The 22,369-nt window shown below is 52.2% G+C and overlaps 1 protein-coding gene across 1 annotated transcript in view; it reads left to right on the top strand.

Moving 5' to 3' along the window:
• TRAF3IP1 (TRAF3 interacting protein 1) overlaps window positions 1-22,369 on the top strand; it is a 79,086-nt gene that overhangs the window by 47,216 nt on the left and 9,501 nt on the right. The window contains exon 17 of the mRNA XM_058301298.2: window positions 22,354-22,365. Within this exon, the coding sequence (XP_058157281.1) occupies window positions 22,354-22,365 (12 nt within the window). The remainder of the gene's footprint in view (window positions 1-22,353; window positions 22,366-22,369) is intronic.

The following is a 22,369-nucleotide window of genomic DNA, read 5'->3' as shown; positions in this document are numbered from 1 at the left end:
CAGGACCTGAAACTCTTCATCCTGCGGTTCTGTAACTCTTTGGCTTGTTGCTTTCCCACTTCCCGTCTCTTGCTATGCCTGCACGTTGGCTGCTCACCTGAAAAGCAGGTTCCAAAGAAGAGCAGGTGTGGGAAGGACGGGGCTTGGCTGGACGCTTTAGGGTTTCAGTGAGTTTTCATTTCCTGGGGGTAAAGCAGGCCAGGACCGAACAACGACACAGCTCTGTGGCTTTTCTCTGGGTCGGGATTATAAGGGATGTCTTAGAGTAGAGAAAAACTGGAATGCTTGGCATGAAATACTTTGATTTCCTATTTGTAGCAGCCATGCACAGGTAGCTTTTCACAGCAGAACATGACTCAGGTTTTCTGAAATCTCCTCCCCGTTCCTCCTGGCCAGGGGCCCTTTAATGACAGCCCGAGCTGGAGGCCAGCGCCCACTCACGTCCCTCACGGCTTTGCTCTCTGCGAGCTTCACATTTTAGGGAACTTTCCCAAATCCCTTAAAGGTACAACAAAAAGCCACGCTAACCCGACATTACAATGTGTCTCTTTTTGACATTTATATTATAATTATATTATATTATAATAATGACATTAATTATAAAGGAAACATACTATGTATAGGTAAGCTCTTACATGTATACTTCATGTTACAAGTAGACAAGATGGTTCTAAAAATTTTACTTGTTAATTTTTGAAACTCCAGAGTAATTTCTCTATTAATATTTTTGGCATTGGTTAGGTTTCTAGGTAGGGTTAGAAAGCCTTATTTAATGTACTATAAATAGAGGCCATTTATAATGAAAAAGGATAGAAAATAATATTGCACAGTAACTAAACAAAGCAAATAAATTCTTTTTAACAGTTTTAAAACCTACTTTTAAAAAAGCAGATTTAGAAGCAGGTTAAGAGAATCGGATTTGGCTCAGTGGCTAGAGCATCTGCCTACCACATGGGAGGTCCAGGGTTCACACCCTGGGCCTCCTGACCCACGTGGTGAGCTGGCCCATGTGCAGTGCTCATGTGTGCAAGGAGTGCCCAGCCATGCAGGGGTGTCCCCTGCATAGGGGAGCCCCACGTGCAAGGAGTGCACCCCGTAAGGAGAGCCACTCCACACGAAAAAAGCACAGCCTGATCAGGAATGGTACCGCACACACACGGAGAGCTGATGCAGCAAGATGATGCAACAAAAAAAAAGAAACACAGATTCCCAGTGCCCCTGACAAGAATAAAAGTGGACATGGAAGAATACAAAGCGAATGGACACAGAGCAGACAACTGGGGGAGCAGGGGAAGGGGGGAGGGAAAAAATATCTTAAAAAAGAGGCAGGTTAAACATTTAACATTGTGAAGGGCCCTTTTGGGAACTTTTAGATACTTCAGAGATTAATGATCTGATGCCAGATGTCAACTTTAACCCAACAACGCAGTTTCCCATCACCCTCGACACAGGGTGCTTCCTGCCTGCCCCTCTGAGCCCTCGAGGGTTAAAAGGCCGGCTCGGGCTCTAGGGGAAGGGACGCCTTCTCAGACCCCCACCCCCCGCGCCTGGGGCATGGAGGCATCAGGAGATGTGCCGGCCCCAGGCTTGGATTTGTCACTGCCGTGGACACTTGCTGGACCGGCAGAAGAGCTGCAAGTCCAATGCAACGCATCTCCCCTGGACCGCTCTTGGGAACAACTTGCAGCCGTCACTCCTGAATGCCTACCGAGTGATCCTGCAGACAGGGCCCTTCCACGTCGCCGCAACCTGACGCCCTAAACTGGGAGAGGAGGGAGATGCTGGGCACCGTGGGCTCCTCGCCCCTTGCAGTGTGGCCGTCCCTGGGACGGGCACTGCGGCGGCGGCTCCAGCCCGCGTCGCGCCTTGCCACACTTCAGAAGTCTCCTGCAGAGCGAGACGGTTTGCCAGTCTTTCTGTTCCTTCCACGACTGGACGGTTTTGAGGATTGTTACAAGCTGCTTGTTTTGTGGAATGCCCCTCAGTGTGGGCTTCCCTGGTTTCCAGGAGGTTGGATTCGGGTGAAGCGTCTTGGGCAGGTCTCCTACAAGCGACGCTGTGCGCTTCTCGCTGCGTCCTGTCGAGGGCCACCTGGTTTGGATGCCCCGTGGCTGCTGACGCTGCCCGTGTCCCTGGGGTAAGGTGGCATCTGCTGTAGCTGTCAAGGTACTCTTGTGGTGGTTTTCTAGGAATTTCGGGGAAGTACTTTGAGGTAATGTCAGTATCCTGTTACAGGCTGTCAACTCAGTTCACGTACCTACTTACATCAGTGTGAGCTCGGTCTGCTCTTTATTCCGTGGGTTATCATATCCTACTAGCGTTATTTCCATGCTCAGGTGACCTCGATTTGGCCACTGGGGCTCCTTGGAGCGGGCAGCTGTGGCCTTCACCCTGCCCCCTCGTTTGTGACCCTGTCCCTCCTCTCGGGCTCATCTTGAGCTCTCCCTGCCCCGGCTCTGGAGGCAGCCATTGCTCCCGGCTCCTCTGGGTGGAGAGCGGTGTTTGGAAATAAGACCTGGTCTCCGCGTGCTCACCGCTTTGGGGATGTTCTGGCTCCCAGGCCTTCTCAGTGGCAGAGGGAAACAAAGTGTGTGTGTGTGCGTGTAGATGGATTCTTGCTATGGGCAGTCTCTAGGTTCTCCTGAGACCCCACAGACACGGACTTAGGCTCACTGACCTTGCCCCTAGGGGAAGTGGAGCGGCAGGGCTCTGTGAGCATCTGCTCGCGGCACTTCATCCACTGGTCCATCGTGACCTTCTCTTATGTGGGCTTCTGCTGAAAGATGCTGCCCTTCTCTTGTCTCCTCCCTGCGTTTGCACACAATGATTCCCTGGGCGGGGCTGGCGTCCACTAGCCTTTTAGACTGTCCCCATGTAACCCCATCTAGAAACAGTGTCATTGCTTCAGAACTTCTTAGAGCAACACCTAAACCATGCTGCTGAAAATAGGTTCAAGCGACTAATCACAAAACGCATGGGGGGCAGGTAATTGGAGCTCCTTAAATCAGCCGCTGATTCCCTGACCTCGAACCCAGGACCAGCAGTGCTGTGACTCCTGCCAGCGCAAAGCTGATCTGGCATATCACGGGGGTCCTGGGCTCAAGAACCCTTGACAGCGCTCCGGGGCCCTTGAAACAACAAATTCACCAACCAGAAGCACAGGGATGTGAAACCCGGGGCACTAAACACACCGTGAGCAGAACACGTGTAGTGTGTGCGGGAGCCGGAGCAACGAGCAGAGCCTGCCGCCTCGCACCTCAGCTGGTGCGTGCGTTGGGCACCTCGGGCTTTCCTGCTCCGCGCAGGTCTGCGGACGCCTGTGAGAGCGCTGGCCGTGAGGACTGATTTGGGGGTACAGATAAATTTTAGGGAGTAGGCGGATTTGCAGATATGGAATCCACGACTAACGAGCGTGTACTACACACACATACATGCCTATGGCTGTATGTCTGTAGACAGATGCATATATGTCAGCAACCGCGAGCTCACACCAACGTGTGCTCCAACTAAATGGGGCTCCACGGGCCTCATTCGCGTTTTCTCCTTTTTGTGTTTATAGATCCCTCCTTCGATCGTGAGGAGCCTGGCTTGCACTATCTTTAATCTCTTTGCCAGTTCTGTGCGCCCCCTGTTGTGGTCCTGACACCCCCTCGGGGCTGCTGTGCCCCCCGCCTGAAGACCGTTTACTGGCCTTTCCCTGGAGCGGGCATCTCGTGCCCCGCGTGCCCCACGTGCCCCCCTTCGTGGCTGCCGAGCCTGCTTCTGGTTCATGTTTTCTAGTAGTCAACCTTGGTGTACAGCTAAATGGATTAAAATAGACGGGCTTCTTAGAAAGGGGAGCGGGGAAGGCAATGAATGATAAAACTCGAGGACACAATCAAGAGGACCCGTAGGGCAGTGACGGGCTTTTCCACGACGCCCCCGGAGGGGACAGGAGCGCGGGGCAGGCAGTGCTGTAGCGCGCAGTCGCCTCCGGGTGGCGCCCGCGGCCCGTCGCAGGGCGCTCCCCTGGCCGACGGGGCGGCCACCCGCAGGCGCTGGGCTGCCGGGGCCACAGTCGCGCGCTCTGTGGTTTTCCACCACGATTGGGAAATGTGTAGCTTGGACAGCAGTGCAGATTTCCATGTGAATTGTGATACGTTTCAATAGCTTTCCTGATAGTAAACCTGAAGTTGGCCTTTTTAAAGAAGTATTTTGATACTTGTCAAGAAGAACAGGAAGCTTAGCCTGCCCTGAGTTGGCACTTAAAGGGCAGAAGCCACTAAAAGGGACTCGCGACGAGCGGTCCTGGTGATGTGGAGGTCTAGGGCTAAAACAGCAGCAGTCCCACTAGCGTACTGCCAGGTGGGAAGAAGACAGGATCTTATCAAAGCGCTGAAGTCAGATTTGCTCTCCCTTCTCTGTGACCCTAACTGCCAGAAGGAAGGGGAGTGAAAGCGCAGCCTTGGAAAGGAACACCTTGACTCAGGGCTTCTTGTTATTTAACCAGGTCGTCACGTCCCCTCTAAGAGCAATAGGAAAGCGTACCCAGATAGTGCAAAGGCCGAAAAAACACTTCGCTCTTGAATTCTGGAGAAAAACCACCTGAAAATGTAGTCGATCCAGGTAACTAAGAAGCCAAAAATCAAACGTCAGAAAGGCCCCAGGCCCACCTCGGGGAAGGCCGGGGCCAGGCTGGAGCTGTCCATGCAGTAGCCACTGGCCACTTGTGGCTCGTGAGCACCTGAAACGCGACTGGTCCGAAATGGAACGCGTTGTAAATGTAAAAGGCTATGCCAGGTTTGAAGAAATTAATAGCTCATTAATAAGTTTCATATTGAGTACATGTTGAAATGATAATATTTTGAATATATGGGCTTCAATAAAATGTGTTAATTTCATCATTTACTTTTCTAATGCAACTAGTAGGAAATGTTAAGTTACTTATGTGGTTCATGCTTCTCTATTCGTCAGCCTTGGTACAGACTAAATGGATTAAAATGGAGCATATTGAGCATTAAAACTGGTCATGCATATAGAAGTCATCATAAACATCATTCACAGGATTGAATGCGAAAATCCAAAATCAGTTCTTGGAAAATTAGTTTTATGGAAAAACAGAATGAAAATAATTGATGGCAGGGGGCGGGAAATGTAAGTAAATTTTATTAGAATCATTTATTCAGAAGTTTTTCTTTTCACTTTCTTAACGGTGTCTTGATGACCGAAGTTCTTAATTTTGATTTGTCAAATTTCTCATTCTTTTCTCTTTCTGGAGCTTGTTGTGTCTTAGTTAAGAAACCTTTCTCTACTCCAAGGTCAGAAAGGTATTTATTTTTTGTAAGAGTTAAAGCTTCACGTTTGACACTTAATTCCTCCATCCCCCTGGAGCTGATTTTCCCGTGTCCTGCGGGCTGGAGGCCCCGGCTCCTCGTGGTGTGTTTTGCCTTATAACCAGCTTCCTTGCTAAATTCAGGTTGTTTTTTTAAAAAAATTGTGTGTTGATTCTCTTGTGTTTTCTGGACTGTGTTTTATTTCCTCCCTTCTACTTCTTGTGTTTTAAATTTCGTCCCGTTGTCTAACTGCTCCGGCAGGGGGTGCCCTCCAGTACAGCAGGGCCAGCCCTGGTGCGAGTGGCCCCCTTGTCTCACGCCTAATTTTTAACAGGATGCCTCTAGAATTCACCCTTTTCTGATGTTTCTTGTAGCCTTTGCTAACACAAGAAAGTCCCTTTCCCCAGTGTAGAGCTTTATTACGAACGGGTGTTGAATTTTAGTGAAAGCATTTTTTGCATTGATTGAGAGGATTCTACTTTTTTTTGTCTTGTAGCCATCAAAGCACATCTGTAGTTTTTCTTAATTTTAACCTGTCCCTGCATTCCTGGGATAATCCAGCATCACTATGGTATATTATGTCGATTCTAGGTGCTAATTAGTATTTCCCGTTTATATTCACGGATGAAAGGCGCCCTCGGTTTGGTTTCCTTTGGCTTGTTTCGTGCCACGGCGAAGAAGGAGTTGGGGAATGTTCTCTCCTTTTCTCTTTTCTGGAAGAGATTACGTACAATCAGAATGATATGTTTCTTGACAGTTGGTGGGACTCACCTGCAAATGATCTGAGCTTGGCGTTTCCTTTGGGGGGAATATTTAAACTACAGCTTTGTTTCTGTAACAATTATGGGAGTATTCAGGCTTTTTATTTCTTTGAGTCAGTTTTTTTTTTAAGATTTATTTTATTTATTTCTCTCTCCTCTTCCTCCCCCCCTTCCCATCTCCCCCACCCCCGTTGTCTGCTCTCTTGTGTCCATTCGCTGTGTGTGCGTCTACTTGCATTCTCGGTGGCACCGGGATTCTGTGTCTCTTTTTGTTGCGACATCTTGCTGTTAGCTCTCTGTGTGTGCAGCACCACTCCTGGGCAGGTTGCGCTTTATTCATACAGGGTGGCTCTCCTTGCAGGGCGTACTCCTTGTGCATGGGGCTCCCCTACATGGGGGACACCCCTGCATGGCATGGCACTCCTTATGCGTGGCAGCACTGTGCTTGGGCCAGCTCACCACATGGGCCAGGAGGCCCTGGGTTTGAACCCCAGACCTCCTATATGGTAGGTGGACACTCTATTAGCTGAGCCACATCTGTTTCCCTCAGTTTTTTATCAATATTTTATTTTAAAATCTCAAGCTTATTGGAAAAAAGTTATTGAAAGATTCATTCTTAGTTTTTTTCTATTTGTAGTTTAATATTGTCTTCTTTTTATTAATAATATTACTCATTTGTGTTTTTTCTTTTTTTCTTATCTGTTTTTCTAGAAATCTGTCCATTAAACTTTTATTTTTTAAAGATTTATTTAATTCTCCCCCCTCCCTCCATTGTCTGCTCTCTGTGTGTTCTTCTGTGTCTGCTTGTCTTCTCATTAAGTAGCACTGGGAACCAATCCTGGGACCTTCTGGAGTGGGAGAGAGGCAGTCATTCTCTTGTGCCACCTCAGCTCCCTGGTCTGCCGTGCCTCTTATTGTCTCTCCTCTGTGTCTCTTTTTTGTTGCATCACCTTGCTGCGTCAGCTCTCCACCTGGGCCAGCCCCCTGCTTGGGCCAGCACTCCGTGTGGGCCAGCTTGCCACACTGGCCAGCTTGCCTTCACAAGGAGGCCCTGGGTATCAAACCCTGGACCTTCTGTATGGTGGATGGGAGCCCAGTTACTTGAACCACATCCACTTCCCCATTAATCTTTTCAAACCACCAGCTTTTGGCTATGTTGATGCTCAGTATCTTTGTTTTTCTTTTCACAGATATCTCCATTTTTCTTTTCCTTTCTTCTACTCCCTTTGTGTTTATTCTTTTGTTCTTTTTTTAATTTAAGTTGGACACTTAATTTACAAGTTTTTATTTAGCCTTTTAAACCTCCTTTAAGTATGAACTTCTTTTATGACTAAATTATCATGTTTTATAGGTCCATATTCATTCATGCATTGACTGTTTATTTGTCACCTGCTATGTGCGAGGCACTGCTCCAAGCATTCAGTCAGAGATGGTAAATGCTATCAATTATCTGTTTTGGCATCTGTCGAGATTACCATATTTTAATAGAATTTCTAATGTGCCATTCTCACATTCCTAAAATAACCTCAGCTTTATCTAAAGCAAAACTACATTCAATTTGCTAATATTTTCAAATAGAAGTTTATATCTGTAGTCAAGTGAAATTGGTCTGATGTTTGTGTGTGTGTGTATTGTTAGGTTTTAGAATCAAGGCTATGGTTAGTTTTACAAAATTAATTTAGTTGCAGCTGTATGTACCCCAGAAAAACAAGTTCTTAAGTGTAGCCCAGTCCAGTGGGTAGGAGTTCTGATGAGGCTACCGCAGGTGAGGGGTGGCCACCTCAGCCAGGACGGGTCTTAACCCTCTTACTAGAGTCCTTTATAAGAGAATGAAATTCAGACAGACAGAGACTCTGAGCAGGAGAGGGGGAGAGGGGGGAGGAGGGGAGGGAGGGGAAGAGGGAGAGGGAGAGGAAGCAAGAAGCTGAAACAGCACCCAGAAGAGGAGGAGGAGCCCGGGAGTGCCACCGTGTGCCCTGCCATGTAGCAGAGGAGCCAAGTACCGCTGGCAGCTGGATTTCAAGAGACAGCATCGCCTCGGTGAGCCTTGATTTGGACATTTTCCTGTCCTCAAAACCATGAGTGAATACATGCCCCTTGTTCAAGCCATCTCTTTCATGGTATTTGCTGGAGCAGCCTAGGGAACTAAAACAGAAGTGGGGTGCTGCTATTGCGAATACCAAACTTGGGGAGATGGCTTTGGAACTGGCAGTGGGTAGAGGCTGGAAGGTGCCCAGCAGAAGAGGCCTCGATGGCTTGAAAGGGACAGCTGGTGGAAACGTGGACACAAGGTCCTCCCGATGAGGCCTGAGTTAGGGTCTCTAGGGAAACAGAGCCGATGGGAGATATCGTAAATAACATGAGACTTTATTAAGTGTTCTCACGGGATTGTGGGGATGCACGAGGCCAAATTCCAGGGTGCAGGCTGCCAACTGGGACGTCTGATGAAGGTTTTGGTGACTTCTCCAGGAGAAGCTAGCTGGCTGAAGTAGAGATGGAATCCTCCCTTCTGACTGCTGAAATCGTCACTTTTCTCCTCCTGAGGCCTTCGACTGGGCTGGGACATCTCTCGTAGCTGAAGGCAGTCTGCTCAGTCGAGTGTAGATGTGATCAGCCCCAGATGCAACCAACTCACTGGTGGCTTAAGTCCATGAAGTGTCCTCACACTCCATCCCAAGGCCCGGGGCAGAAGTGGTGAGTGTGCCATTGCAAGCTGGAGGAAAGGCGGCCCTTGTTTCAGAGTGGCAGAGAACTGGGCAGAAGTGAGTCCTGATGCAATGTCAGATGCAAGGCAGAATTGGAAAGGGATGAGCTTGGATCTGTAGCCGAGGATGTTTCCAAACTAAATATAGAAAACGCAGCCTGTGTTCTCCAGGCAGCTTGCAGGAAAATGCAAGAGGAAAGGGACAAGCTGAAATCCGAACTCCAGGGCACCAAGAAACCAGAAATTTATGGTTTGGAAAATTCTGAGTTTCTGGAAAGTGCGTCCCCAGAACATAGAGCGCCACGTGAGGGTTTAACAGCACGTGGGCCCAGGCAGCCAAGGCAGTGCCCATCAGGGCTGGAGGGGCAGGCACCCAGGAGGGGCCTGCGGGGAGTCCCGTTGCCTGACGCTGTGGAGCCCTGGGTACCACACGCAGAAGCCAGGACTGAAGGGGACAGAGAAGGCACAGGTTGGAGAAGAATGACTTCAAGGGCAGAACCACGGAAGCTGAGGTCTGGCTCGCAGACACCTTCTCAGGCCCAGAGAGCGGACCCCGGCATGTGTGGGAAGGGCGAGCCTGCCCGGAGCTCGGAGGGGCGGGCCTGCGCCCCGCTCTCCAGGAAGGGCGCTGCCGCCCCGGTGTTCTCAGAGGGTGGAGCCTGGGCCCCGGGGCCTGCGGGGCTCGGCCGGCACCCCAGGCAGCCTTCACCCCGGCATTCTGGGAGAGAGTCCGGTCGCCACAGAAGCCCTCGGAGGGGCCGGGGCTGCTGCTCCATCAGGCCTGGAGGACAGAGCGGGACGACTCAGACCCTCACGTCTACCCGAGGAGGCCCTGCAGGTGCCAGCACTGCTGGGCACCCGTGACCCCGACTTCCTCCCAGCGTCTCCCTGTGGGAGCGGGAATGTTTACCCTATGCCTGTCCCTCCTTTGTCTGTTGGAAGCAGAGAGCTTGTTCTTTAGGTTTCATAGGTACAGACAAGAGAATTGGGCCCCAGGACAGACCACCCCATAACCAGTTTGTGTGTTTTCTTCTCAAATTTAAAATTTTTATTGGTTGCATTAGTTCCTAACGTATTTTACGTGTCCAAAGACATAAGGTTGATTTCCTGGCTCATTTGTTTTCAGTAGTTATAGTTTAGATTACATAATTGTATTAAGTAGCTGTTATGATTGATGATTAGGAATGATGATGAGGATGATAATGGTGATGATGATAAGTGGCTTAATACTACCTGCCAGGAGCTGTGGTTATTCTCACATTTAATTCAACAAACTGAAGACGGGAAAACTGAAGGTAAAGAGGTTGAATATTTCGCGAGGTAAACAAACTTTCTCAAATGCATATATACCCTGGACCACCCAGCTTCTTTTTTTTTTATACCACCACTGTCAAAATCATTTTCGAGTGTAATTTGAAAAGATTTACTCAATCCTTCCCACTCCACTCTGGAATCTAACACGATAAAATATTTTAAAATATATTTATGAAAAATACACTGTTTTGTACAGTGATTTAAAAAAATCAGTTTTGATGAGACTTTGTACTTCGCTTTGTTACTGAAATGACTCAAGGCTTTGGGGGTATTGTGAGGGAATAAATGCACTTTGCATACAGAAGGAACATGCTTTTTGCGGCTCCACAGGGTGGGGTGTGGGGGTTTGAAGCTGTATGTACCCCAGGAAAACATGTTCCTATGTTGAGTCTGTTCCTGTGGGTGTGGATCCGTTGTAAGTAGGCGCTTTGATGAGGCCTTTTCAGGGGAGGTGTGGCCACCTCCACCAGGAGGGTCTTAATCCTCTCACTGGAGTCGCTTATAAGAGATGAAATTCAGAGAAAGGGGGAGAGCAGAGGCAAGAAGCCGAAAGCAACGAAACCAGGAAGAGAAGGGAGAGACCAGCAGCTGCCGCCACGTGCCTGGCCACGTCCTGGCCACGGGCAGAGGAGCCAGGATCACCAGCAGCCCGTCTCCTCGAAGAAAGCACCGCCTGATGATGCCTCGACTTGGACGTTTTTCCAGACTCTAATTGTGAGCAAATAAATTCCCATTGTTGAAGCCAAATTATTTCATGGTATTTGCTTAGAGCAGCCTAGAAACTGAAACAAGATCTCTTCTCATCTCTTCCTGTATCCTAGAACAGCTTGAGTCGGAGGAGTCATCTGGTTCTCTAAGGGTGATGGAACCTTCTGGAACCCTGAGGCTCGGTGCCTTTCCCTCCACCTTAGTCAGAAGCAGATCTCCTCCAGTGGCTGTCTCCCCCAGAGCTGCAGTGTCTGAGGCCGGGCTCACTTCTTGCCCGCCCGACGGCTTCTGGACGCGGCAGCCCTCGGAGCACAGGTGCTGGTGGGCGGAAGGTGCTGACTGGCGCCAGGGGGCTTTTGCTCTTGGCTTCGGGGCACGGGGTCACCAGTCGAGGGCCTGGGAGAGCCTCCTCGGCATGCCCTTGTTGACTCGGTGCACGGGCCCACCTTGGGCGCCCCGAGGATGCACACTGAGGCCAGCTGCCCGGCACGGAAAGTCAGTGGGATCCCAGACTTTTTCACCTGTCCACTCGCTCTGAGGCTGTCCATAGGAAGTGGCAGGGGAGGCTGCGCACAGTCAGGGCTTCGTCTCCCAGTAGTGCCAAAGCTCCTCCCCCAGGTACCTGGGGGCTGGCCGCCGTCTCTCTCTCTCTGGCCCGTCAGACCCCATCAGGTAGAGCCCTAGAAACTTCCCCGTCTCACCCGGTCACCAGCCCCCCTTGGTACCACTCAACTCTGCTCACCTGCTACCTTCGCAGAAAGGCCTCCCGGGCCCCTCCGCCAGCTCTGCCCTCCCGCAACCCCCCAGCCACCGCCCGACCCCGCCCTCGCTCCGCGGCCTGGTGCGCCATCCGTGCAGCAGGCGGCCGGACTCGCCGCGGAGGGGGCTGTTTCCCTCTGGCCCTTGCCGTTTCCCAGCCCCGGGCAGCGCCTGTCGTGGGTGCCAGGTGCGTTGGGGGCTGAAGGAGCCAGCGAGTGAGCAGTGAGGCCGGCCGAGGCACCGTGCACCCACGCGGGGCCACAGGCCAGCGCCCCGCAGACGTCCGCAGCTGCCCTGCGCCAGCCCCGCCGCTGGGAGGGAGCTTCCGGGCCCTTCTGGAAAGCCTCCTGGGGACAGCGCCTTTGCTCACAGACCTGCAGCGAGCAGCGTGTGTCTCCAGGGTCCCTCCAACCCTCTCGCCACGTCTCGGCCTCCAGTTCCGGCACTGGGGTGTTTGCTTGTTCGTTTCTGCTCTGAACAGATGCTATGAACAGGCTGGCTTAAACAATATGAATGTTAGCATACAGTTGGAGGCTGGGAAAATGCCCAGATCAAGTCCTCATCAAGGTGGCACTTTCTTCAGAAGATCCGGGCTCCTTTGCCATGTGGCAAGGCACGTGGCAGTGCCTGCTGGTCTCTCCCTTCTCTTGCTTGTTTTGTTGCCTTCAGCCTCTGGCTTCTGTGGCTCGTGCTGTATTCATTCCATTTAAAAAGTCTCCAGGGAAGCGGATTTGACCCAATGGATAGGGCGTCTGCCCACCACATGGGAGGTCCAAGGTTCAAGCCCCAGGCCTCCTGGCCCATGTGGAGCTGGCCCACGCGCAGTGCTGATGCGCCGTGCCACGCAGGGGTGTCCCCTGCGTAGGGGAGCCCCACACACAAGGAGTGCGCCCCTTAAGGAGAGCCGCCCCTGTGAAAAAAGCGCAGCCTGCCCACGATTGGCGCCGCACACACGGAGAGCTGACGCAGCAAGACGACGCAACAAAGAGAGACCCAGATTCCCGTGCCGCTGACAAGAACGCAAGTGGACGCAGAAGAACACACAGCGAATGGACACAGAGAGCAGACAACGGGGAGGAGGGGAGAGAAAGAAATAAAAAATAAACATCTTTAAAAAGGGCTCCAGGAAGAGGGTGAAGACGCCCCGACGACGTGTCCACACCTCCAGCAGGCAGCCCCTCGGGAGGCCCCGCTAGAGCGGGCGTGGATTGACTTTAAGAGCCTGGTTTTCAGGAGTGCCTGGCGCTCCAAACCCCACGGTCACGCCAAACCAACAGGACACCCAGCATACGCCATGGCAAGTTGCCTAGAATCAGGTAGTCTTTAAAATCCACCGGAAGGGCCTGTCGCGTCCCGTGGGCGCCCCCGCAGGAGCAGCCCCTGCGCCCCCCGGCGTGTGCTCCCCGTGCACAGCTCCTGGACTCCCAGGGCCCCGCTGCAGGGGGACGGCCCGGGGACCGCCGCGAGCGCAGCAGCTGCAGGACACCCCGAGCCACCACAGGACGGGGCGGTGCCGCCGGCGCTCGTGCTCCCCGCTCTCGGGTGAGGCCCGACGGCCGCGCCGGCCGTTCCCCTTGCTCTGCCCGTTCTCCGACCGCACCGCACGTTCCTCACTGACACTGGGGAATCTCTTCCGCTGCAGGCTTGTGACATCCCGGCCGTCGCCACGTGTCGGGTCCATATTGCCCAGTTAGTGCCTTTTAGGATTGGTGGTTAATTTGGGTGTGATTTTATCTGGTCTTTTCAAAGGTGCGAAATATGGCAAGAATTCAGAAGGCCAACTGTACGAAAATAAAACAGGCCAGAATAATCGGAAAAGATTGTAGCCATAGGCTCAGTAGAAGATGATGGATTTTTTTTTAGCAAGAGGTTTAAAATAGTAAATTCACTAGTTGATAGAGAGGGAAATAAAAAAGCAAAACAATTTAGTCATTTCCAGAGGTGGTGAAAAGAGAAAAATACTTTGAAAGTACATTTGAAAACAGCCTTCTTTCCTGCCTATAAACATGGGAAGTGGCTGTACGCTGTCAAAGCAAGTGAGCGTTAAAGACTTGTGTCCTTGAAAACCTACCTAAGGGACGTTTGCTCAGAGCAGTCTGCGAGTTAGGCACATCCAGGGAGTTTTTATTAAATGCTGGGGCCTGGGCCCTCCCAAGGGCCACTTCCCAGCCTCTAGGTGGGGTCTGCACTTTGGTGCTCCATAGAGCACCCAGTGACTGGTGTGCAGCCAGGCCCGGGCCGGTGCCTTGGGGCTTCTGGCACAGATGCCACCCTGGGGCCTGCAGGAAGGCACAGGAGGCTGCTTGCCCTGCCCTGGGTCTCTGCGCTCCAGGGCTGCTCGCCTCGAGCCCTGGGGGCACCTGGAGAGGCGGAGGGCGCAGAGGAGCAGCAGGAGTTAAGGAAAGATGTTCGAGGAAACAGAAACGTAATAAAAGAAACATTTCTTAGAAGCCACCAAGGCAGGCTGGACGCTGCAGAATCACCCATCAGCCACGCTCAGGGCAAACGTAGGAAGCCCTCAGGACATCAAGGAGGAAACTGCAGGCCAGGGAAGTACAGGCGAGCAGGGGCAGAGACCCCACGAGCAGTAGCCCACAGGCACAGGGCGGGAGACAAGGCTGAGTACAGACCCGGCCTCGGCTGCAGGTGACCCTGGATCCGGGCACAGCCCGGAGCGACCGTTGGATCCCACGATGGGGAAGGAATGCCACGATGGGCAGGTGTCAGACTGGCCGCGGGCTTCTGCCACATTAAATGTCAAGAGAATCTAGAGAAGGGCCCATCATTGTAGGGACACCTCGGGGCCAGCGTTCTGCAGCTGCCCACTCTGCCGTTGGCGTCCGGAAGCAAGGAGTGGCGTTTTCCGATGTGCAGAGGCTGGGGAGCTGCTGCCGCCACCTGGTCCTCTGGGCTGGGCGCCGGGCCAGGGGCCACGGACGCCGTCTGCATGTCTTTCCTGGGAGCGCCGCGTCCGTGTGGTTACGTCCTGGCCCCTCGTGGCTTCTGAGCCCATAGCTTTGCTGACACCCATCCCTCCGGGTGCTCCAGCTGCCCTCGGCCTCCTCCCTCTCCCGTCTCTTTCCAGGAGGTTCTTCTGTCCCCCCGCGGCACCCCCCATGCTCCCCGGACAGTCACAGCCCCCTGCTTCTGCTGACCCCCCTCCGGTCTGTTCTCCACACCCAGGCCAAGTGATCTCTTAAAAACCTTGGACCTGATCAGGGGTCTGCGCTGCTCAGATCCCTGGGGAGCTGATCCAGAATTGTCAAACCACCCCAGCCCCGCCGCCTCCCTGCCTCTCCCTGCTCTCTGCACCCAGCTGTGCGGCCCCTACCCGGAGCCCACCTCTCTCCCCCGGGGCCCTTAGCTCCGAGCTGCCACCGCTGTCCCCCAGCCCAGCGCCTGCGGCCTTCCCTCAGCCAGGGCTCTCCTGGCCTCAGGCCCCGCGAGGCCCCGTCCCCGTCCCCTGGGCTCCTGGGTCGCACGCTGGAAATTCCCTCCACGTCTCTCTTCTCATGAGGTTGTCAGAGGCGTGAGGGCAGAGTGCTCGGCCTGTGTACACAGCAGGCGCTCAGCAGGTACAGTGAGTGGACACGTGGCTGCATATGAGGGTGCCGCTCCAGGCGTGCTGTTCCAGAGGCACCCGTCGCCTGGCAGTTGGGCTTCGGCCGCGCCGTGCTCTCGGTGGCCGCCTGGTCCACTGCCGTGCCCACTCGTCCCGCTGCAGGACATCGAGCCCGGCTCCCGCGGCCCCCAGGAGTGCCGAGCGGACCACCTGCCCCCGGGCCTGGGCGCCTGCCTGGGCTGAATCCCAGAAGTGACCTCCCAGGCCGTGCACGTGGGCAGCCCTGGCTCCGTGCCCCGGCCCTGTGCGTGTTCATTTCCGCCCCTTGTGGTGGACGTTTTCATGTCTTTGGCATCTTCCTTGCTGGCACACGGGCCTTGTCACTTTGCACGCTGCGAGTCGCGGGGCTGCCCTCCGGTGCGTGTGCTGCATCTGTTCAGGTGAACCTGCTCCCGTCCTCTGCGTGCTCCACCGCTTGGTCTCTGCAGCTCCGCAGCCGGTGCAGATGGCTGCCAGGCTGTCCCCTGGCTCTCAGCTTCCGTTTCTCCTGTTTTTGTTCCTCTTCTGCGCTGTCCTGCCGTCATCTTGGTGAACTGATCTTCGTTGTGTTTTCTCTACTGGCTTGTTTGGTTCGACCCAGCCGGGGGCTTGCTGGGCAGCCCCCTCCCCCAGCACTGGGCCCCCCGCCCCCCACGCAGCTCCCACCTCTGCCCTCCCCTGCAGGCCCCGCGCCAGCCGCCCTGCAGCGGGCTCTGCCCCTCGGCCCACGGGCACCACGCGCTCTGCTCACGCCAAGCTCTGCGCCCCTGTCGGATGGCACCCCGAGGGAGAGCAAGGGTGACGGTGGGGCTGGCTCAGGGTCGCGGCCGCTGTGCCTGTCCAGGGCCTGGAAACAGTCACCTCTGACACCTGTTCTGTTTTATAGTTTGCCATCTGGCTGCAGTTCTTCCATTCCGGCCAGAATCTGCTTGGTGTAGCTAAAAGAATTATGGAACTCTGAAAATCTGTAGCTAGAGTGGACTTTAGAGAATTTATTTAAGCAAAGATGAAGTTTAAGATCGAAAGCCCATGAGTAGGAATTATGAGTCTTATATTTCTCTGAAGTATGTGTTTTATTATATAATTGATAGTGAAATAGATATTCTAGTAGTGAAAACTCTTTTCTCTATTATATAAATATACTTTTTGTCTATTTCCTGTAGTAGTCCATGTTTCTTCTTTTGCGCTCTCAAGTCTAAGAGTCATTTCAGTTAAAAAAAACAAGTCAGTTGTGGGAGCATCCTTGAAACATGGCTCCCTTGCTCACATTTCCAAGGAATTATTCTGGAACCAAACAAAATTACTAGTAAGTGTGCTTTCTCTTAAAAAGAAATGGCTCATCTAACATTCAGCCCCTTTTACTACTAAAATCTTGCCAGATTCTTCCTTTCACTGCTTAAAGTAGAGAAGTGATGGTTTTACCTGAGAATTTGAGCTCAGCATTTCTGTCTGTGATTAATTCTCTGATAAAATGATTCTTTAAATGTGCCCATTTTCCAGGCCAGGCCAAAAAGCCAGTCTGAAGCCGCATCTTCTCTGCTTCATGTGCTGACCTCTTGCTGCGGCCGGTGAGCTGCTGCGTCTTGTCCTGAGCCTCTTACTTTACCATGCTCCATTCTCCACGGTCTCCTCCTTCCTTTTTCCAGGACACGATGTTTATAAACGTAGCTCACATTTGCCGATCTTTGCTCTGTATCAGGTGCCAGGGAGGTGCCTTGTATGTGTGTCTTTTCCTGTAGAAGCTGGTTTACTGAGAATTTTTCTTAGTTGTAGACAATGTAGCAGTGATAACAATAGCTAACATTTATAATGCACCTCCTTGTGCTTCATGCATTGAACTTTGCCATGAGATAGGTCTCTAGTTTAGGAAACTGAGGCACAGAAGTTCTTCTGTGGAAGACGAGGCAGTTAGGAAGGCGCAAAGGTCCCACCCTAGATCCGCATGGCCTGGTCCGGGTGACTAACCCCCATGGTGTCTGGCCTCCCATGCATGGCTGCTCAAAGCTCCCTGCCCATGTTCTTCTGGAAGGTTCTTGACCTGGAGAACCACCTTCTGTCTACTGTCCATGAAACAGTTGGCATTTGTCAGCAGGGAGAAATGACAGGAGAGAAACAGTTCCTTTCTATGTCTGGAAATAAAATCCTGGTTCACACAAAAATATTCAAAGTACGTGGAGAGCGCCGTTTTGGGAAACTGTTTGGCAGGTGTCATGGCGTGAAGGTCCATGTGCCCTTGGACCAGCCAGGCCGCTTCTTGTCGCACGCCTGGAGAGACGTTGCCCAAGCGCATGTGCTGGGGCGTCAAGGCGAGTGGCTTCATCGGTGACAGCCCCAGCTGAGGGAACCCAAGGGCTCGGTGGGTCATGGGGGCCCACGGGATGAAACGCCGCTCAGCAGTGCAAGGCAATGAGATGCGCGTGTGTAACACGGGGCTGGTCCTGAGCAGGGGGGCCAGGCAGGAGAGGGCGCGCGCTGCGCAAGGCCACCTCCGTCCTGCGGGGTGACCCTGCAAGCCGGCGGAGCGGGGCGCACGCGCACCAGGGGCTTGCTTCGGGCCTGGGGATGGCGGCAAGTTCTTCCCTGACCTGGGTGAAGGTGACAATGTCAACTTCTTAATTCCCTTCAACTGTCTTCTGTTTTCTGGGCTTTTCTCTACGTGCTCTAGCATTTGATATTGACCACTTTGCTGTCGTGTGCGATAAGGGGCCATTTGATCGCCGTGAGCAATGAAACTGTGGTTTCCTAAGACGTTTCGGGAGGGACTCTCTCTGGAGGAGCAGGATCCAAAGAGTAGTTACTCCACTGGCGCTTTCCTGTTGAATTGGAATGCAGGTGCGCCCCGATTTATGGAGAAAATGAGCTTTGGCCAGTTGTGGATTATTCCGTTCCTGAGGCCCTGAGCAGGCGCGCTGCTCAGAGCAAAGCATCCCTCTCTGAGTTCTTGCCGGCCGCCTGCCGTTCACCCGGCGTCTGCATGTTGGCTGGTTAGTCGGTAAGGCTCTGCTCAGGGGCGCTTTTAGGACCAGCCCATGCAGCAGGTGGGGGGGGGGGCCAGCGGGCAGATGCCCCAGTGGCAGCACCCGCCCCGTGCACCCCAAATCCTGCTTCTGAGAACTCGGGCTTTTAGAACATCATTTTGAAAATAGTGCTTTCCTCTCCTAAAGAAAGCATTGCAACTGAAAGTAAAGTCTCCAAGGTCAATAACTATAACGTGTATGACCTTTCTGTAGTAAGTACTTGTAAATTTAAAAATCACTATAAACTGCAGACAGCCCACGCTTCTGGGGACAGTGTGTGTGGTAAAATGCAAATAATATTAATTCCTTGAAATAAGTCACTGTTCACCTGAAAAAATCTTGGAAACCTTTTCCAAGCTGTGTGCACCCGCGGGTACGTGGGATGGAGCGAGCCCAACACCAAAATACCTTGGCCAGGGGCCTCCCCGCGAAGGCAGCTGAGTAAATAGGCTCCAGCCTGCAGGGCAGGGAAGGCAGCCTGGTGGGGGGTACAGGAGGGGGCGGAGGGTCGGCCCACGCCCCCGGGACCCAGACGCAGCCACCACCTCTCCGTGCGTGCCAACCGTAGAAGCTGCCTTCGGCTACCAGCCCCATGGCCAGGGTGTGCGAGTGGCCCTGCGTGGCTCAGAGGAGCTTGTCTCTGAGCTCAGCATCTCAAGTCTTTGAGTGAAGATAGCGCTTGCGATCATGGACATGGGTTATGTTTACTTTTAAAATGGAGATGGGGGCAGGGAATGTGCCAGTAAGAAAATCTTTTTTTTTTTTAATGATTTATTTATTTATTTATCCCCACCCTTGCAACTTGTTCCTTTTCTTTGCTGTCTCTTCTCTATGTCCATTTGCTGCATGTTTTTTCTGTATCTGCTTGTCTCCCTTTGCTGGGTCATCTTGCTGCACCAGCTCTCCGTGGCGCACGGGTCAACCTGCCTTCACAGGGGCCCCGGGACACAAACCCAGGGCCTCCCATATGGTAGACGGGAGCCCAGCTGATTGAGCCACAGCCGCTTCCCAAGATAAATCATTTTTTAAGACATTATTTTTTAAGGAAAGAAGCCTGAAGCAGCTTGTTGGTCAGCGGGCCGCCCTGGTCAGATGTATTTTTCCATGTGCACTAAAGTACTCTGGACGTAGGTGCAATGAGGCCCTGGCGTGGTGTCCACACTGGGTGGACCTGCTGAGTGGAGGTGGCACGGCCGCGTCGGACCGCTGAAGCCGCTGGCAGTTCTGCTCTTGCCGGGGGCTGGCGGCCCCTGAGGTTTGCCCGTGCTGGGCCCTGAGCGGCGTGTCTCATTGACTCGGCTCATTGAGTCTCACCTGCGGGTGAGCAGCCTCATTTCCACCCTCGTGTGAGGGAACAGGTGTAGACAGGTCGAGCCAGGCTCCCTGGGCCCCAGAAGGAGGAGGGGGTGACCCCGGGCTGGGATCAGGCTTCAGCCCTCAAGAGCGCGGGGTCGAGGGGCACTGGCCCCTTTTCCCAGAAATGCTCCTGTATTCTAGGTTATCTCAGGTGGTGTTTCTTGTAATGGTGCGTTTAAAATTTTTTGCTCTTCTGTTTCCAAAAATTAAGCATATTTCATACAACTGATTCCTGTGTGGTATGTGGTAGTAGATTCTCGAGTTTTACTGTACATAGTAAAAGGCTGTAAAACAAGGGTTTTATGACGGTTGTGTTCCCCTGGAAAGCTGCTGGCCTAGCACTGTGTGAGCTATCTATAAATCAGTCTGTCAGCCAGGGTGTGCTTTTTAAAGCAAACATTCACTCCTCGCATTAGCCATCCTGCCCCCTGCCCTATTAATTTAAGTGAAAGTTTAGAATGCACCAGAATTTAAATGTTTTGCAGCAGTGTGTTTGATACAGGCCTTTAGGAAGAATGCAAGTTCCACTGGATTGTCGTAATCCCAACCACTTGTTTTAAATTCTTAATCCCTTCAGAATAAATTTACCCGCTTTAAGATTAGTGTTCCAAAGTCTGCTTCGCTATGTGATAAAGAAATAGCAAGGCATTCAAGGTAACCAAAAGAGAAGGGGGTTAGACTAGATGAACTCTTACTTTTTCCACATTGTAACTTACCATTTCTGCTTGCTAGTCAGCTACCCTAAATTCTGCGCCCTAAGCAGGTTTACATGAGAGCTGACATGCCACACCAGACACACAGCATTTGCTCAGTAATCACTGGGCATGGGTTTTAGTAGAATTTTGAATTTCTCAGTGAGAGATTTACTAAGCTGTATACAAATAAAGACAACACAAGTCTTTTTGGGCAGTAGTTTATTGTTGTATTGAAATTCATTTTAGTCTTAGTATTTTAACTTAAAGGCATGTATGTAGCCATTACCTGTTTTTAAAATAAAACTTATTTTGAGATAATTGTAGATTGACATGCATTTGTAAGAAATAATACAAAGAAATACGGCTTTTTTAATGCATTTTTTTTCCCTTTCTGAGATGGCTTCCTCATCTGTTTTTGTTTTTAGTTTGTTCTGTTTTTAATTTTTTTAAAAATTTCATTTATTTCTCTCCTCTTGCCCCCCCTCGTTGCCTGCTCTCTGTGTCCATTCACTGTGTGTCCTTCTCTGTCCGCTTGCATTCTTGTCATGTGGCACCGGGAAACTGTGTCGCTTTTTCTGTTGTGTCATCTTGCTGTGTCAGCTCTCCATGTGTGCGGTGCCACTCCTGGGCAGGCTGCGCTTTTTTTGCATGGGGCGGCTCTCCTTGCGGGGTGCACTCCTTGAGCATGACTCCCTACACAGGGGAAACCCTGTGTGGCATGGCACTCCTTGCGTGCAGCAGCACTGCACGTGGGCCAGCTCACCACATGGGCCAGGAGACCCGGGTATCGAACCCTGGACCCTCCATATGGTAGATGGACGCTCTATCAGTGGAGCCACAACCACTCCCCTTTCTTTTGTTTTTGCTCATTGTCTGCTCATTGTCTGTTTTTTCTTTAGGAGGCACTGGGAACTGAACCCGGGACCTCCCATGTGGGAGGTGGGCACCCAACTGCTTGAGCCACATCCACTCCCCCATCCTATATCTTAAGTCCCATTTAGTTAGCATTTTCCCTGCCACAGCATTGTGCCAAGGCTTGCTGTAAAACATCACCAGAGCAGCAGAGCCAGTGGTGGTACTCTCGTGCATTTATTCATTTGAGAAATGTTCGAGCCTTTGTGGACATGGAGGACCTGGTACAGGCTTCCCCACAGTCCCCACATTCTCGGAGCCCCCGGTCTGCTCTGTAACTTCCCAGGTTCAAAATATATGGCTATTAACAAGTTCAAAAAAAAAAAAAAAAAAAAAGAAATAAGAAATGAAAGAATAACAGCTTGATGCACTCAACTCATAATATACTTGGGTAAATCAGAGGCAGCCTAGTCTGCCTTGAGTGGATGGGGTCTAGAAAAAGCTTGTCCAAGCCCAGCTGCACATTCATTTTTTAAAATTAATTTAAAAAAATTTTAAAGCAGCTTTAGAATACATAAATATGACATTAAAAATACAGGGGATTCCTATATGCCCCACTCCCTCCCGCTCCCACACTTTCCCACACTGATGTCTTACATTAGTGCCAGTACTTTTGTTAAACGGTTGATGAGCAGGTACTGAAGCACTGCTGCTAGCACTCATTCATTCTTATCACTCCAACCACATTTTGAAACTCAGAGATGCCTGCGAGGATAACTCAGAAAGGGAATGCTAGCCTCGCTGGTCAAGCCCCGGTGCTCCTGGTCCAAACGAGGCCAGTTCTCCACCCGCCTATGGGTCCTCCACTCTGCACTGCTCTTCCCCTGCGGCCCCTCCCTCACCTGCTGCTGCCACCTGAGCCCCCCACCCTCCCCTCCACCATCCTTGTGGGCCCCTCCCTCACCTGCTGCTGTTTTCTGCTCCCCACTCTCACGCCCCTCCCCATAAGTCATTCGCTGTCATGGAAAGCAGGTTGAGTGGGAGACGCAGACCCCCTCCTCCCACCATTGGGGTCGCTCCAGTGGACTGAGCCTTTGTAGCAAGGTTTCTGGTCAGTGTGAAAGGGATTTCAGTGTGTGAGATCTGCCCCCCCGAGCAGGGAAGGGACATGTGCCCACTGTCCAGAGACGGGCAGGCCACACCGGTCCCCGGCGCCCGGCCAGCCCCGCCTGGCCCGGGACTGAGATTTCCCCTGCTCTCCCCACGGGACCTAGGAGCGGCTGCTGGTCA

The sequence above is a fragment of the Dasypus novemcinctus genome, chromosome 7 (genome assembly GCF_030445035.2).
Source record: "Dasypus novemcinctus isolate mDasNov1 chromosome 7, mDasNov1.1.hap2, whole genome shotgun sequence".
Classification (NCBI taxonomy): Eukaryota; Metazoa; Chordata; class Mammalia; order Cingulata; family Dasypodidae; genus Dasypus; species Dasypus novemcinctus.
This window is presented reverse-complemented; position numbering and strand designations above follow the sequence as displayed.